Genomic DNA, 16252 nt, shown 5'->3' with positions numbered 1-16252 from the left:
GTACAGTAATATTTAATTTACATTAGCATTTGTTGTTGTACAAAACTGACATTAGCATATTCACTGTTGTACATAAAAAAAGACAGCCATGTAGTAAAACTTTTATTCATTTTTTCCAAGTCAAAAAACAAACAGAACAAAGATACAGATAATGAGATAATGAACAGATTTTTTATACAGTGGCAATTTAAAGTTAAACCTTCCTTTGCCCAGACACGTGAAGTCTTTCCTCAGTTTGAAACCCTGTCTCGCCCTCAGACACACACTAACTGCACACGCATACACACATTCATACAACCTGGGAGTCCTGATGTCCTGAATTGACTGGACAGCACACAGTTAAGACAACAGGATTAGATGCAAGCATAGTGGACAAAAAAAAAATAAAAAAAAATCACAATGTCTGGGGGCTTAGGTCCACCACAATATTTACTAAGTGCAATTACCAAACCTGCTTTATCTCAAAGGCCAGAAGATGCAGTCCTTTCAATTCAAGACCATCTTGAAGTTTAAAAAAATCATGACAAATCATTTAAACATTTTCAGAACATAACCCAAAGGATTACTGGCTGCGTTTTATTTCCTCAGGACTCCCAGTCAGACCGCCCCCCCAATGATTCTCCTCATCAGAGGTACGTACACTGGTAGAAAAAAGGAACACTGATTTCTGAAATGAGGAATACTTGTGGATGAAGAGGGAAGAGGGAGGAGGCCCAGCTAGTCCAATAAATTGAGAAACTGCATTGAATGATAAAAATGGAACAAGGAGGGAAAGGAAAAAAAAAATGTTTCCCTTATCAGGCGTACAGACGGTTCCCTAACACAGTCAAACTAGGTTGAGTCATGTGAGAAAGCACCCATATTCAAAAAGAAAGTTCACACTAATGTAGTGGGTAAGGTTTTTTTTAACAGAGAAGCCAAAAGTGCTGTTTCTTTGGACAACCTCTGCTTAAAAGAAAATACACTGTTCCACACCATTGTAAAGAAAAAGGCCAACAGAAGGACAAATGTTGCCCTCTGGTGTCCCAAGAAGTGAAAACCCCAAACTGAGCACTCAACTTTTTTGCCCCTCTACCTTTAACTTAAGCACCGTCACAACCTGGCGACAGCATGCAACATGTTAAGTGAAAAGAGCGGTTGCCGCCATGACAAAAAAAAAAAGGTTGTGGAGAACGGGGACGAAAATAAAAAAGCTCTCCCCTCCGTCCCCTGCCCTTTCATCCACAGTATATGAACATGAGCCTCCTGCAAACAGGTTTACAAAGTCAGCAAAAGCAAACAAGAGAAAAGTAAAAAAAAAAAAAAAGAAGAAAAAAAAAGAAGAAAAAAAAAATCTTAATTTTCCTCTATTCATATTCACACAGAATAGTTGTTAACTCTCTTAAATAAATTGAATAGTCCAAATAAACCTGTGTACACGTCAGCTATCAGAAATGGAACGAAGATTAGCAAGAAGTGGGAGGGATTTGAAACAATTTAAACCTAAAGCTTGATTAAAATGTATTAACATGTGCTACTCATGCAAACAATGACAAAAGCAGCAACGCCATACTAGAGTCCCTCATCCACTTGTCTCATTTCCTCCTAGAATCAAAACTTAAGACAGAATAATTATTCTATTTTCTTCATAGAAATCTTTTAATTCCCACTGTCAAGGGAAGAATATTATCTGGAAAAGTTTTTTTTTGTTTTTGCTTTTGATGCACAAGTCTCCAAAATGGTAGAGGAAGAGGATGCTGGTGGGTGTTTTCATGACATCTTTCAGGTTCTGTCTTTGGGGTGTGAAGGAGGAAGAGGGGAGGGCGATGGGTACATACACCTATGTAGTTAATGATGTGCAAGAGTGACATTTCTTTTCCGCGCAAGCCAGTTTCTCTCTCCTATCATGTATGTATTTCTGTTGACCATCCAACCTTCTTCTTTGGACATTCTGACCCAACCATTTTAATACATCAAAAACCTTAAGCTCCATCTTTGATCCACAAGATGCCCACTAAAATGGCAGCAACTGTACTTTTACAAAAGCAGCAAAAGATCTCAGAAGATGCACATTGTTGAAATATGCAGTAAACAAAGTCTAAACCTTACCTTCTTGATTTTCTTTAGAGCTTATGCTTTAGTGATAAATACAATCCACTCTTCAAAAGGCTTTTGGAAATCTGTATGCTTTCCACAACTATACACCCAACATTTGGAGGACGAGAGAGAGACTGGATGCAGTACACCATAAAGTTAAAAGGGGACATTTTCTCCCCGTTATGTGTTCACCACATCTTCCTCTCCTTTTCATTCCCTCTTGGGTTTTGCAGTTTTGCTCCAACACCCCATGGGAAAATTAAAAAACTATTTCAAAAGGCAGCCATTTTTCCCCTTCAGGCAGAGCAGTCAGGTCTTTCACATAGTTTTAACAATTTCTGGTATTTGGGGGGGGGGTGGGGTCTCAGAAGGTCAAGACTGGAGCATAACAGAGGTCCCAAAGGAGAGATTTCCCCAAAGAAAGACAATAACAATTGGGACCCCTGTGGCTAGAAGTACCGCCACCTTCAGCTGGTTAAAAGCGCTGTCCTTCAGGTGTCCACCCGTGAGGTGACAGGGTTTCTTCAGCGGCCTCTCCTTCTGTTCCGTGGCTCATCAATTGTTCTCCTCGTCGCTGTCTTCGGGGCTGATGGCCGGGCTGTAGGTGGGTGAGGTGGGGCTGTATCCAGGGGAGGTGGGGCTGTACGTGGAGCCTTTAGGACTAGTTGGCGAGTATGTAGGAGATGTGGGTGAGTACTTGGGTGAAGTTGGCGAGTAAGTAGGGGAGGTAGGGGAGTATTTGGGGCTGGTGGGGGTGTAAGTGGGGGAGGTGGGGGAGTAGGTAGGAGAGGTGGGGCTATATTTTGGGGTCGTTGGGGAGTAGGTGGGAGAAGTCGGGGAGTACTTTGGCGACGTCGGGGAGTACTTTGGCGACGTCGGGGAGTACTTGGGAGAGGTGGGGGTGTACTCCGGGGAGCTGGGGCTGTATGAGGGTGAAGTCGGGGTGTATTTGGGGGAAGTGGGGGAGTAGGAGGGGGAGCTGGGGCTGTATGAGGGGGAGCTGGGTGTGTAGGTGGGCGACTGCGGGGTGTAACGTGGACTGGAGGGTGAGTAGGACGGAGAGGTGGGAGAGTACGAGGGCGAGGTTGGGGAGTAGTTGGGGCTGGTCGGGGTGTAGTTGGGGGAGGTTGGGGAGTAAGAGGGCGATGTAGGGGAGTAGGAGGGAGAGGTGGGGGAATAACTGGGTGAGGTGGGCGTGTAGTTGGGCGATGTGGGGCTGTAGCTTGGGCTGGTCGGCGAGTAGGAAGGAGAGGTGGGCGAGTAGGACGGTGAAGTGGGGGAGTAGGATGGAGAGGTTGGAGAATAAGAGGGGGAGGTGGGGGAGTAAGAAGGTGAGGTGGGCGAGTAGCTGGGTGACGTCGGGCTGTAGCTCGGGGATGTGGGGCTGTAGCTCGGCGAGGTGGGGGAGTAGGACGGGGATGTGGGGGAGTAGGACGGGGATGTGGGGGAGTAGGAGGGAGACGTTGGGGAATAAGACGGAGACGTGGGAGAATAGGACGGAGAGGTTGGGGAGTAACTGGGCGAGGTGGGTGAGTAGGAGGGAGATGTCGGGCTGTAGTTGGGGCTGGTTGGGGAGTAGGAGGGAGAAGTGGGAGAGTAGGAGGGCGATGTTGGGGAGTAGCCGGGGCTCTGAGGGGTGTAGCCTCCGGGAGAGCGAGGCTCGTAGGCCGGGGAGGTGGGTGAGTAATTGGGTGACATGGCTCCACCTAAAGAGAAAAACAGAAAGGCTTTTAAGGGTGGAGAAAAATGTTCAACATCACCTAGTTACTATTACAATTCTTTAAACAACCTGTAACCTAAAAGAAGGTTTTCTGCAGTGTCTAACCTGGAGATGGGATGTACGGGCTGGCAGGCCCTGGAGATCCCGGAGACCCAGGAGTGGGAGACCAGGCCGGGGAATAGCCTGGAGAGAAGCCACTTGCATCTGATGCTGCACTGGGAGAGAAACCTGCTGCTCCGGGCGTCATGCCGCTTCCTGGAGGAAAAACAAAAAGGGCAAAACTCAGTGAAGGAAATCCCCCCAAAAAAAGGGGGGGAGCCAAAGAGACCAGAACATATACTCACCGACGCTGGGGGACCAGGCACCATAGGCCGGTGTTGCTCCTGTGTTCCACGGGGTCATGGCAGGTGACATGCCACTCATGGGACTCGGCACCGTGCCGAAGAACATTCCAGTGGCTGCGAATAGGACGGATACAGAACGTAAATATCCTAGCTCTTAACATTAAACAATTCAAGTTTATATCCAACAAACATCTTCCCACTTACGTCCAGCCACGCTGATGCCAGGTATGTTTGTAGGGATCTCCATGCCATATTTACACTTCTCAGCATCCAACAGCAAATCAAAGCATCCTGTACCAGCCGGGGCGAGCTGGCCAAGCATGATGTTCTCCGACACACCTTTCATGGGGTCACTCTCGCCATGGGATGACGCCTCCATCAACACATCCACCTAGGAGGAGGAAAGGCAAGACAAGAATAGAATGGTAAGGATATAGTTAATAAAATGGTCTTTTATTAAAAAAAAAAAATAAAAAAAAAAAAATCAGCATTCGTTGAGTAAAGTAGTGTCTTCAGTTAATTGATGATCATCTCACCGTCTCCTCAAAGGAACACTTCATAAGTGGTCCTGTGTCTTGGCGGTTGATGCCGTGACGTGTGATGGCCATCAGGTGACCGCGGCAGGTCATGGTGTCACAGAGCAGAGCCAAGTGACGATAGTTTACATAGGAACCGTCAAAGGAGATGACGTGGTTCAACTCCCTCTCCAGAGCCTTTCGCACTGCCTCAATTCCCAAGACCTAGAGAGAGCAGAAGAGGAGGGAAAACATAAATGTATAAAAAAAAATTTTGTTAAACCTGCTGTAATTCTACTGTTGAGACAAAGCTATTTTTAATGCTTTCGTACCGTGAAGATCTCCACAATGTCGTTAGAGGTGGTCCTGACGGGATCTACGTCCTTCTCGCTGAGGACCCTCATGAGGCTCACGCCGTCTGTCTCAAGGATCCACTCCTGCAGGGCCTTGAACTCACCGTCCTCTGTGATGATGATCTTCTTCTTATTGTCAGTCTGGGGCAAGTGCATGTACACCTGGAGGAGAAGAGTGTAGGACAGTTGACTTATAGCCACAGACAGGTATATCCCTTTTACTGAATGCTATTATTGGTATGTGTGTGTGTTCTGTTACCTTGCTGATCTGCTCAATGCCTTGTAGGGTCATGTCTGTCAGCATGTTGGACTCGATGCACCTCAAGAACACGTCATCATCCATTTTGTCCACCACCTCCTCATCCTAGACAAAGAAAATACAGTTATGATTAATATGCAAACTGACCACAGTGCGTTCATCGTTATTAAATGTAATACCAATGCTCACCTCCTGGAACTTGTTCTCATCGCTGTTCATGATTCGGATTCGCAGAACGAGCTTTTCAGCGTTGTCGTCATTGAAAATACAGTTCAGGTCATCTCCAAAACCTTGCAGAAAAAAACCAAGTGTCATTAGGGAGAACCAGCTAATTTCTGTTAGAGCTACAGACTACAGAACGTGTACACACAACCCACCTGCGTTGATCTTCTCTGCAATCTGCTCCATAGTCAGCTTGCGATCAGTCATGTGCTTGCGGTCGAGCTCGATGCGCAGCAGCCACGGTGAAATACGCGTCACGTCAAAGTCGGGCATCTCGTAGTAGACGTTCACCCACTCCTGGTCCTCGGCCACCACCGTGTTCTGGGGGTTGGGGTCGTAGTAGATGGCGGTGTTTGCCGTCACCTATGTTAAAACGCAAACTTTTAGTCACTGCTTTATATTAGGATGAAATTATTTTTTTGTCCGCGTAAGTCAGGGTTGTGGATTAAAAACTACATTATTTGGAGGAACTGTCCAATGACTTCTCACACCTTTCGCAGTGTGGTGTGCTCCAGTCGACAGAGGATGTCCTTGGCCCTCTCAGCGTCACGGGCTGCCTGACCCAGCAGGAACACAGTCAGCGAGGGTGTTTTGGGCCTCTTGGAGATGTTGATCAACTCCTTTAGACGAGGCACACCCAGTGTTACATTCTTGGCTGACACACCGGCGTAGTGGAAAGTGTTGAGGGTCATCTGGGTGGCTGGCTCTCCCAGCGACTGAGCAGCAAGAGCGCCAACCATTTCACCTGGGTGGGCCTGGGAACGCAGGAAAACATGAGATTAATAAAAAAAAAAATTATATATATATATATATATATATATATATATATATATATATATATATATATATATATATATATATATATATATATCTATATATCTATCTATATATCTATCTATCTATATCTATATATCTTCAAAGTTCAGTATTTAAACAGTCTAGTAGAGATCTGGCAACTCGAAATAAGACAATATCCTAAACTTACAATGGACTGGTTGAATTTGGTCTCAATCTCTCCCAGCAGCCAGTCGAAGGCCTCAGTGGAAAGGCGGAACTCCTGGGTCATGCGTTTGGAGCAGAGTGTGGAGCGCAGGTGGATGTTAAAGAGCAGAGTGGCGTTCTGCTGGGCCTGTCTGCTCAGTGGGTCATCACCATTCACAATCACCAGCTTCTTACTCAGATCCTGAAGACCTGGAGGTGCAAACACACGCGCTAGGATTGAGATTGATGGCGACAGTGGGGGAAATCCTTGATACTGTGATGCTATAAGAAATCATTGTTTCTCTCTAGCAAAGAGAGGGATTAGGCCCTGAACTGTTCTACTTGTAATGTAACACGCAGGGATTCACCAGGTGGCTTTACGGAACACCTGAGGTCAGGCCACCACCTCCTCGTTCCAATTCTGCAGCTAGTGCTTCTTTCACATGGTTCACAAAATCCTGTAACTAAATATATGGCCATCTGAGTAGCAACTTGGCAGTATGAGTTAATTTTAAAAAGAGAAAGAATAAACAGTGAGTGGTAATATATTGTTCTTTGGTTAAGGAAGTTTGTTATTTTTGAGCTTACCCTCGACCACCCTTAGAGGATTGAGGTCTGTTGGGGTTCGAGTGTTGATGCGGAAGATCTTCTGAGCGTTCCAGATCATTCTGTCCAGGTTGCATGGCAGCACCACCTGCAGACGAGGATGAATTGCAGTATATGAATATTTTGGATTTCACATGGCAGACCAAGACACTACTTAGGAGCCGAGGTGTGTCTACAAATGTGAGCACACACACCTTACTGTCCCCGGTGGGGAAAATTGCTCGGAGGACCTCCCTGTCCTCCTTCATCTTGTCAAACTCCTTCTCCAAGGAACTCTGCACATTGGCATTTGTCAGCACGTCTTTTACTACATCTTCCTGCAGCATCCGCCTAAGCGCTCGCTCATTGGTGCAGTCAAACTTAAACCTAGACAGAAAATGAGAACGAGTGAAGCCGTTGATTATAGACAATTAAACAACATTATGCACATAGTTGAGTGAAGTTACAGCGCGTTGGGACTAAAACTCCCCTTCAGTAATCGCAAATCCATACAAGCTACTGGAGATCAAATTTATACAAATATCTCAATCAATGAAGGGGGTTTTGTCCATTAAGGCGAAACATCATTAAGCTAAGAAACTAATCGTCAAAGAAAACAGTGCTCCAATTCTCTGAGTTGATGGGTGTGTGACTTACTTCTTTTCAAAGGCCTTGTGCGACGGTTTGAGTGTTGCCACGTTTTGGAACTCGACATTCTCTCCTGCCAGACCATCCTCACCGTAACGCAGCTGAACCACCTGGTTGATGGAGTTACGCACCGTGCCATCATACTTCACCATCACCGACTCCATGGACTTGATCAGACGACGCTGGATGTAACCTGGTGGGATACAGATTTACCACGTTAAAAAAAACTAAAAAGGCTTTTTTGTTGTTGGGACAGGTTTAGGTCTGAGAGTCTAATAATTAAAAAAAAAAAAAAAAAAAAGTTACTAAAAGCATGTCCTTGTATATTTATGAAATATATCCCGACTCTTCTTGCACTCTCCCACCCAGCTGCCTGGAATTACCAGTCTCAGCAGTCTTGACAGCTGTGTCGATCAGACCCTCTCTGCCTCCCATGGCGTGGAAGAAGAACTCTGTGGGAGTCAGGCCAGCCAGGTAGGAGTTCTCCACAAAGCCTCTACTCTCAGGACCGTAATCATCCTTAATGAAGTGAGGCAGCGTGCGGTGTTTGAAGCCGAAGGGGATTCGTTTACCCTCCACGTTCTGCTGCCCCACCACAGCAATAACCTGAATAAGGAGGTAAGGCGGTAAAGAGATGTCAAAGATCATGTGAATCAGAGCCATCATTCATCTACTGTGAGGTAGTGATAGTTAAAGGGATTATTTTACCTGTGAGATGTTAATCTTTGAGCCCTTAGAACCAGCCACCACCATGGACTTGAAGTTGTTGTACTCAGACAGAGACTTCTGGGCTGAGGATCCCGTCTTGTCACGAGCATCGTTGAGGATACGATTCACCTGGTTCTCAAAAGTCTGCCTCAGTGTGTTACCAGGGGTCGGCTCCAGCTCGTTGTTGTGGGCTTTCTCGATGACCTGGCAGACAAAACGCATAAGAAATATGTAACTTTTCTATTTGTAATTTCTGCTAAAAAAAACAAAAAACAGGTGGAACTATGTTGAAATAACAAAATCTGAGATGTTGGTGACCATACAAATACTTTGTGCTTACTTCTATCACATCCTGTTTGGCTTTCTTGATGGTGTTCTGGATGTCAAGGTAGGTCTTGGCATCAGCAATGGAGTCACCAATACCAATGGAATGACCTAAAGAAAATATCAAGAGTAAACTTGTAAATATTAAAACAAAACATCACTCAATACCACTGACACAAAGCGAAAAAGGTATGTTCATTTACCCTCGATGAGCAGCCAGTTGTTGACCACGGTCTGAATGTTGGAGTAGAAGAGTCTGGTGATGTCGTGGCCCATCTCCAGGTAGGAGATGTGGACGAGGGAGCCGGCTGAGGTTCCCAGAGATTTCTTACACAGGATGCCCATGATCAACTCACCGTTCTCCACTATGACCTGTGTGAATGAGTTGAATGCGGGGTCACTTGCATTGTCGTCCATTTTCAGTCTTTAATCTATACATGATCAATGTGGGACTTGTACCTTGGTGTCCCCAGGTGAGATGTGTTTGTAAGGGCCACTGTCTTCTTCGTCAGGATGGGTGCTGTGTGTGCGGACCACATTAATGTGTCCGGGAATGATTAGGCTGAAGATCTGCTTGCCTGTCCACAGAGGGCGGGGCTTGAGGATGGCTGGCTGAGGCACTTTCCCATCCCAAGTGGAGAGGAACATGAGGAGGTTCATTACTTCACCCTGTGGTGTGGAAATGCAGTGTTGAGACCCTTTCAGACCAGAAAAAGAAGCAGCTGGTGACCCCGTAACAATCTCCTTACCCTCTCTAAAAAGACATCTCGTTTGGTGAATTTGCGGACGGCTGTGAGGGTGTCCTGCACAATACCCATGACGGGCCTGTTGGACTGGGGTGTGACGATCATACGCGGCACCATGGCCAGCTCCTGAATCTCTGCCCTCGTCTCGAGGGACTGGGGCAGGTGGAGGTTCATCTCATCCCCGTCAAAGTCAGCATTGTATGGTGTGGTGACACTGGCGGGAGACGAGAGGATAGGACGTTAGAACTGCTACACCGCATGGGAAACTCATTTCAGTCAGGGATAATATAACAGTGACAGGAATTTGCAAAGACCAAAGTGATACAGTCCAAAAATCACTATGATGTAACATAACTTTGATTTAAGACATCAAAATGCATTCACAATTACCTAGAATCGTGACTTTAATTGTCATTTTATCATTTATTTATCTCTAAATCGTCTATTTCAAAAGACACATTCATATAAGTCACCTAAGGTTGAGTCGAAATGTGGACCACGGCAGAATTCGCACCCTGTGCCCCATCATGGACATTTTATGTAGTGTAGGCTGTCTGTTGAAGATGATGATGTCACCGTCACACATGTGTCTTTCCACCTAAACAGATAAAAATGTTAGTTTTAGTCGATAGAAAAAAATATATATTTGAAACGATCCTCTAACAAAAGTTAGTTTTAGCAGTAGATGTAGCTCTAGAGCTGCTATATGCATTTTAATCTTGCCTTGTAGCCAATCTGCAGGTGAAGGTCACTTGGTTTAGGGTGGAATCGCAAGTCAATTCTGTCTCCATTGTCACGGATGATGTATTTGGCTCCTGGGTACTGGCTGTTGCCTCTTCGCACCAGCTCTTGTAATCTAGGATGGTCATCAGAATGAATTGGCCGACCTCACATTTCATAAAAATGCTTTTGGAATACAGTTTTTTTGTGCATTATGTAAAGTTTAAATCAGCTAACTTCTTCGCAGTACCTGTCAATATTAAAGGGTGTGACAATTTCTGGGAAGGTCATATTGGCTGCAATGGATCGTGGTACGCCCACTTGGTCGATTTGCAGGTTGGGGTCTGGGGTGATGACAGTTCGGGCGGAGAAGTCCACACGCTTGCCCATGAGGTTACCTCGGACTCGCCCCTCCTTCCCCTTTAGACGCTGTTTTAAGGATTTGAGAGGGCGGCCAGACTTTTGCATTGCCTGTGAAAGGAAAAATGTAATTCAAGCACCATAGAAATACTGTGCAAAAATGTAGTACAGAAAACTGTGTATTTCAGACTATTTTCTATTGAATCTTGTACTGGGCCCAAATCTAACTATATTTAAGGCATCTGGGAAGTGCACACGTACCCTTGGCAGGCCTGGCAATTCATTGTCCACCATGGTGGCTACATGAAACTGGAGCAGTTTGACATCCTCAGCTATGACATGAGCTGCAGCACCACTCTGCTCGTTTCTTCTCAGCTGGTTGTTGATTTTGACTATGTCAGCCAGCTTGTGGGTCAAGTCGTCCTTTAAAACAGAAGTCAATTGATTTGTTATCGTCGTCGTCGTCGTCGTCAGGTGTAGGTCTCGTTTTTACACAGCTTAAAAACACGCAGGAACAAAATACGCAGTGTAACAACGCAACAAAACAATCAGTCTGAAGGATATATTACTTTACCTGGTTGCGAGCAGAGCCCTGCATTACTACAGCAGGTCTGACAGCCAGTGGAGGCACAGGCAACACAGTTACAATCATCCATTCTGGTCGGGCAAACTTGGGGTCCATGCCCAAGATGACATCCTCTTCATCTGAGATGCGCTTGAAGATCTCATGCACACGCTCAGGACTCAGCAGGATTTTCTTCTCCTGTGAATCCTCATTGACGTGCTTCCACTCGGCATACAGCTCCAAGCCAGAGCGTCGGATACGTGGCTGGTAGCGCCCACAGCCACCATGGCCCTACGTAAGTCACATTGAAGGAAGTGAAAGCAAAAGCGTAAGAAAGAAAACAAGTTAGGCACTGCCGTGAATGTAGAGAACCAAAATGCAAACTATGACAAAAAGATTGCACCCATATACCTTCTCCTTGGTAATGTCCTCCTCAGTCTCCTGCTGTTCCATTCCAAATTTGTTGTCCATCTCCTCCCCTCCTTCACAGATATTTTTTCCTTTGCACAGCTCGTACACATGTGTCAAACGTTTCCTGGGCTGCCCTTTAGATTTTATCAGGATGTCTTTGATCTTTGGATTGTTCTGGAGGTAACAGCGATGGGAGCAAGTTAAACATCAAAAGGTTATGAACAAGACTGAAATGATACTTTTTTACATTACATGTAATTTAGCGGACGCTTTTATCCAAAGCGACTAACAATTGCTATATATGTCGGAGGCTGCATGCCTCCGGAGCAACTATGGGTTAAGTGTCTTGCTCAGGGACACATCGGTTGATGTATTGCAGTGGGAATTGAACCCATATCTCCAACATATTATTATTGTGAAGTACAGAAATATGCTGAATATACTTACTGAATCCACTAATAGCTTAGAGCAAAAGAAGCAGACACATCGAAGAACCTTCATTATCTTTGTTACGAAGCCAACATGGAAAACTGGCTTTGCCAGTTCTATGTGCCCAAAGTGGCCAGGGCATTCTGTCATGTTGCCTGAGGAAACAAAAAACAGAATTTGTCATTAAGTAAGGACATCAGATAGGGACAGCAGCCAACTGATCAATAATATATTTTCGCATGAAATACTAACATGACATTATACCTGCACATGTCTGACATCTTCCAGTTCGTTCTATGACCCCTTGTCTTGGGTCCATAAGGCCACCAAGTTTAGGACGTCCTCCTTCTGTGGTTTCGGGGTATTTGATTCCCCCTTCTGTAACCGACATCCGTTTCTAGGGAGAAATACATATTTATAAGTTTATGCTACAACAATCAGCAGTTGATCATCTACCCACAGTGTTAGAATATAAATACCTCTACACATTTGTGAGTTATAAATATTTAATTTAACATTCATCAACATCAGTGATAGAATCTTAATGTCTATAAACCATGAAATTACTTCAAATAACGGATATAAAAAATTTTGACAAATCAAAGTTTTTCCAACGGTAACGTCAGCTAAAATAAAGTTCTGTTAACATCAACTTTTACTATATGAAACGTTATGCTCAATAACAATCTAGCATTTATTAATCCATTAAACTACTAAACGCCCAATCCTGAGTTAAAGAAAACATGCATTTCGGACGTTGTTGAAGTACCCATTTATTCATTTAATGTGTGAGAAAACAAACCAATGCGTACTATGCGACCAGTGGTAAAATCAAGCAAGCTCTGTACATAACGATAAGCTATAAAGTAAGCTAAATTTCTATTTACTGATGGGCCTACAAGGTACATTGCATAAATACAAAGGGGGTTTAATTCATGTGATAGCATGGATCATTTTTGAGAATGTTGTGCTTAAAGTTTTTTAAACTTCCTGCAACACGCTAGTTAGCACAAGCCCCAGCCTGGCACAGCTAGTTAGCTAGGCTAGGCTAACAGCGAGCATGTTCCGTTGTAAACACAACCATGTCTTTGCCACATATGTTAAAGTACAAGATTAGTCAAGAAACTGCAAGAGTGACGTGTGATCTGTCCGAGTATTAATAAAATACCCCACTCCCCCAAATAGAAAACCTACAAGCTCATCTGGGCTGATGATGCCGAATTGAACTCTCTTGATCGTGCGCAATGGGCATGCGCTGTCGCCGGAGGGCGGTCCGTGCATCCTGTCTATTCAAAGAGACGCGTCCTTCCTCGGCACGCCGCTTTGTGAGCAGGAGCAGGCTTTAAATTGTCACCACGACTCTGGTCCGGCCGCCAACGGTGACCGGAAAGTCTCCGAAGGTGATATCCCAGGAACCTCTGCTGTCGGTTACCTTTATAGCCGAGTTATTTGTGTTTTGGTCCTAAGTAAAATGGCTACCGACTGTTCCCTTCCCCTTTCCTGATCTACACTCCGGAGCGCTCTAAGCGCTTCTGAGCATGAAGCGGTTCAACGCTTGGTTATATAGACTGAGTGCATACTACGGGGTTGCACACTCAGAAAGACAGGGGCAGACTCTTTAGAAGGTGGGACATGGATCTCTGTAGTAAAACGCTCATTGGCCATTGAAGACAGTGAAATGAATAATTAATTTTATCACGCGTACAGCCAATTAGAGAGCACGTTATTTTATTTAACGAATCGGAACTAAAGGCGGGCGTCAATTGAACCGAGACTCATCCCGATTGGTTTTATTAAAATAGAGTAGGCGGTGCGGCGTCTATTTTGCATGCAATATATGAATATTCAACTGAAATCCTGTCGATTCGTCCGTTTTCTTATTAATATTGAGGAGTACAAAATAGATGACCAATGGCTGCGAAGAAAAGATCCTTCTTAGAATCATTTCAACAAAACCCGCCCTGCTTCCGATATTTGCCGAGTGTGGCCGATGTGAATTTCTTCCCTCAGAGCAAAAATAAAAAAAATCTCTGTCCTCCCGTTCGTCTCGCTCTACATCAGCCTGGGCTCTAAGAAAAGAGGCTCAGGGCTGAGGCCTGTTGAGACCTTTGATTAAACAGGAGGAAATGGTCGAAATACATAATATTTTCACCTCAAAACACTGTATCATGGATTATTTTTGAGCTACTTTGGAAACACATCGACCTTTCGGGTTTTCGTCCTCTGCATTTTTGGATGTCTGGGACTTTGTTGCAAGCCTCGGACTCGCCTGAAAGCGATGTCCGGAGAGTGGACTGGATTTTCCGTACGCCCTGTAGGAAAGTCTGGGGAAGCCTTAAGTGTTCATTTAACATTTGTTTTTTAACAGCTGTTGAGGATTTTTATATTAACATGTTCTGTGTGTAATACATGTATAGTTATTGTGTTCAATTGTTCTTGTGTTTTTAATATTTTTGTTAAAATGTAAAACATAGTCGTAGGCCACGATTCTATAGCAGTCTGGTCGTTTTGGCGGTTTTAGCTCGGTATTTATTTAAATGGCCACTAACTTCAATTACAAGTAATTTAACGTTACCAGCCAGCTGAATACGGGTTTAAATACTAGCTAAACGCTCAAATGTTGCTTTCTAAGCGTTAACGTTACAGCTTGTGATCTGACTATTTTGCCGACAACGACGGTAACGTTAATATGTGCCTTGATGTTTGTTGTACACATTTTCAACATGAATTGCGTAACGTTAACTTATGTCGCTAGTTAACGTAACTACGCGTGGAAAGTAATATTTTCGGCGTTTAGCTAGCTAAGTATGCTCAGAAGATGTCTTTGTGTAGCTAAGCTAAAGCAGCCCGATGGTTTAGCCTTATACATAACGTTAACTGAATGCGATTTTTTTTTTTCCAGGATGGCGAAGGTATATCCCGCCCTACTCTGCCTTACTCTGTCTCTAATTGGCTTACCCTGACATTGTCCCGCCCTGCTCTGTCTTACTCTGTCTCTGATTGGCTTACCCTGAAATTCTTACCTTAACCCTAACCAATCCCACTCCTTTTGCCTTACCTTACCAACCTGCCTTCGCCATCTTAGGGGGGAAAAGTGGCTTACGGTGGGACATAGCTAGCTAGCTAGTAAATCCTTGATTTTGCCAGTCAACTTTTGTCTTAGTGTTAAGGTTGTAATATATGGGTTTTGTTTACAGTGGTAATGTGTTATAACGTTGCCATGAGGACAACAGTATAGGTTATAATAGCTCGCATAGTTGGACATTAGCGCCCAACATGGCGGTGTTTGACAATATGCTTCTTGTTGTGAACGAGAAAGATGGAGTCTGGGATATTCTTGCTGGCTAACTTGACCGGCTACATAGCTGCACATTTTCAGAAAATGTTGAGCTCCTTGACAAAATAAGGAGCGACTATATTAATGTTTTATCTAACTAATTTTAACGTGATAGGATATAGTGTCGAAACTGCTTGGAAGTTTGCTAGCCAGTATTTCAAGTGACTCTTCGTCGAAGTTGAAGCCATTTTGCTAGCTAACTACGTGCATATTAGTCTGTTATAGGAAGTATATGGTTGCTGTTTAGTCAATAGGCTGTTTGTACAGTGATTATGACAATGGAAGTAGTCCACCCTCTAAGCCAATATTTTGACTAACGTTACTTAACGTGTAGGTGCTAACGTTATAGGTAAGTATTGTTACCAGGGACTAGGAAATGCCATTAGCTTGTTACACAATAGATTTATCCGGTTAGCTCTCGTTAGTTGTGCCCAAGGGAAGGGAACACGTTTGCCCGATGTAAATGGCTATATAAATGTCCAAAAGCAGAACGGATCACTGTGCTAATATATGGCCATTTGAGAGCCATATATCTCCATTGTCCCATTCAAGCAGTGTTGTTGTATTTGCATAAGGTGCTGAAATGTTTCTCTTGACTGTTAATGCATTTTGTCTTCATATATTTAACGTTAAAGTGGAAGTAAAAGCTACACTGGTTAAACCACGTTAATCTCTTCGTGCTATGTTGCATAAATTCAATCTGATGTAGCTAGTGTTTAAAATATGAAATGTAATGGCTATGTAACAGTGCTAAAAAAAACAAACGTTTACAACTTTTTTTTACTGCCTTTTGTTTAAATAAAGACACTGAACCAATATGCTGGACGGTGGGATTGTTTTATTCTTGAGTATTTCAACAAAATTCATTTTAACAGTCATATTAAAATATTACGTCCAAGTTAAGTGGGACAGCTTAGTGTTTATGTGCTGCTACCAGCATGGACATGCC

At 44.1% G+C, this 16252-nt stretch overlaps 1 protein-coding gene across 1 annotated transcript; it reads right to left on the bottom strand.

Moving 5' to 3' along the window:
* Positions 1-89: 89 nt before the first annotated feature.
* Positions 90-13507, bottom strand: polr2a (RNA polymerase II subunit A). The gene is made up of 29 exons (XM_078275510.1): positions 13161-13507; positions 12231-12363; positions 11985-12121; positions 11538-11711; positions 11136-11417; positions 10823-10984; positions 10452-10672; positions 10205-10337; positions 9955-10079; positions 9485-9695; positions 9195-9404; positions 8939-9107; positions 8752-8846; positions 8412-8615; positions 8087-8309; positions 7713-7896; positions 7271-7442; positions 7059-7164; positions 6475-6680; positions 5981-6244; positions 5645-5852; positions 5457-5557; positions 5268-5372; positions 4988-5170; positions 4677-4880; positions 4345-4531; positions 4141-4254; positions 3902-4051; positions 90-3782 (listed from the first exon to the last, which is right to left on the bottom strand). The coding sequence occupies exons 1-29, from the start codon at positions 13245-13247 to the stop codon at positions 2632-2634; spliced, it is 5901 nt and encodes a 1966-aa protein (XP_078131636.1). The 5' UTR covers positions 13248-13507; the 3' UTR covers positions 90-2631.
* Between the last annotated feature and the right edge of the window lie 2745 nt (positions 13508-16252).

The sequence above is a fragment of the Sander vitreus genome, chromosome 19, assembly GCF_031162955.1.
Source record: "Sander vitreus isolate 19-12246 chromosome 19, sanVit1, whole genome shotgun sequence".
Taxonomy (NCBI): Eukaryota; Metazoa; Chordata; class Actinopteri; order Perciformes; family Percidae; genus Sander; species Sander vitreus.
The sequence above is the reverse complement of the archived record's forward strand: the minus strand, read 5'-3'. Positions and strand labels throughout refer to the sequence as shown.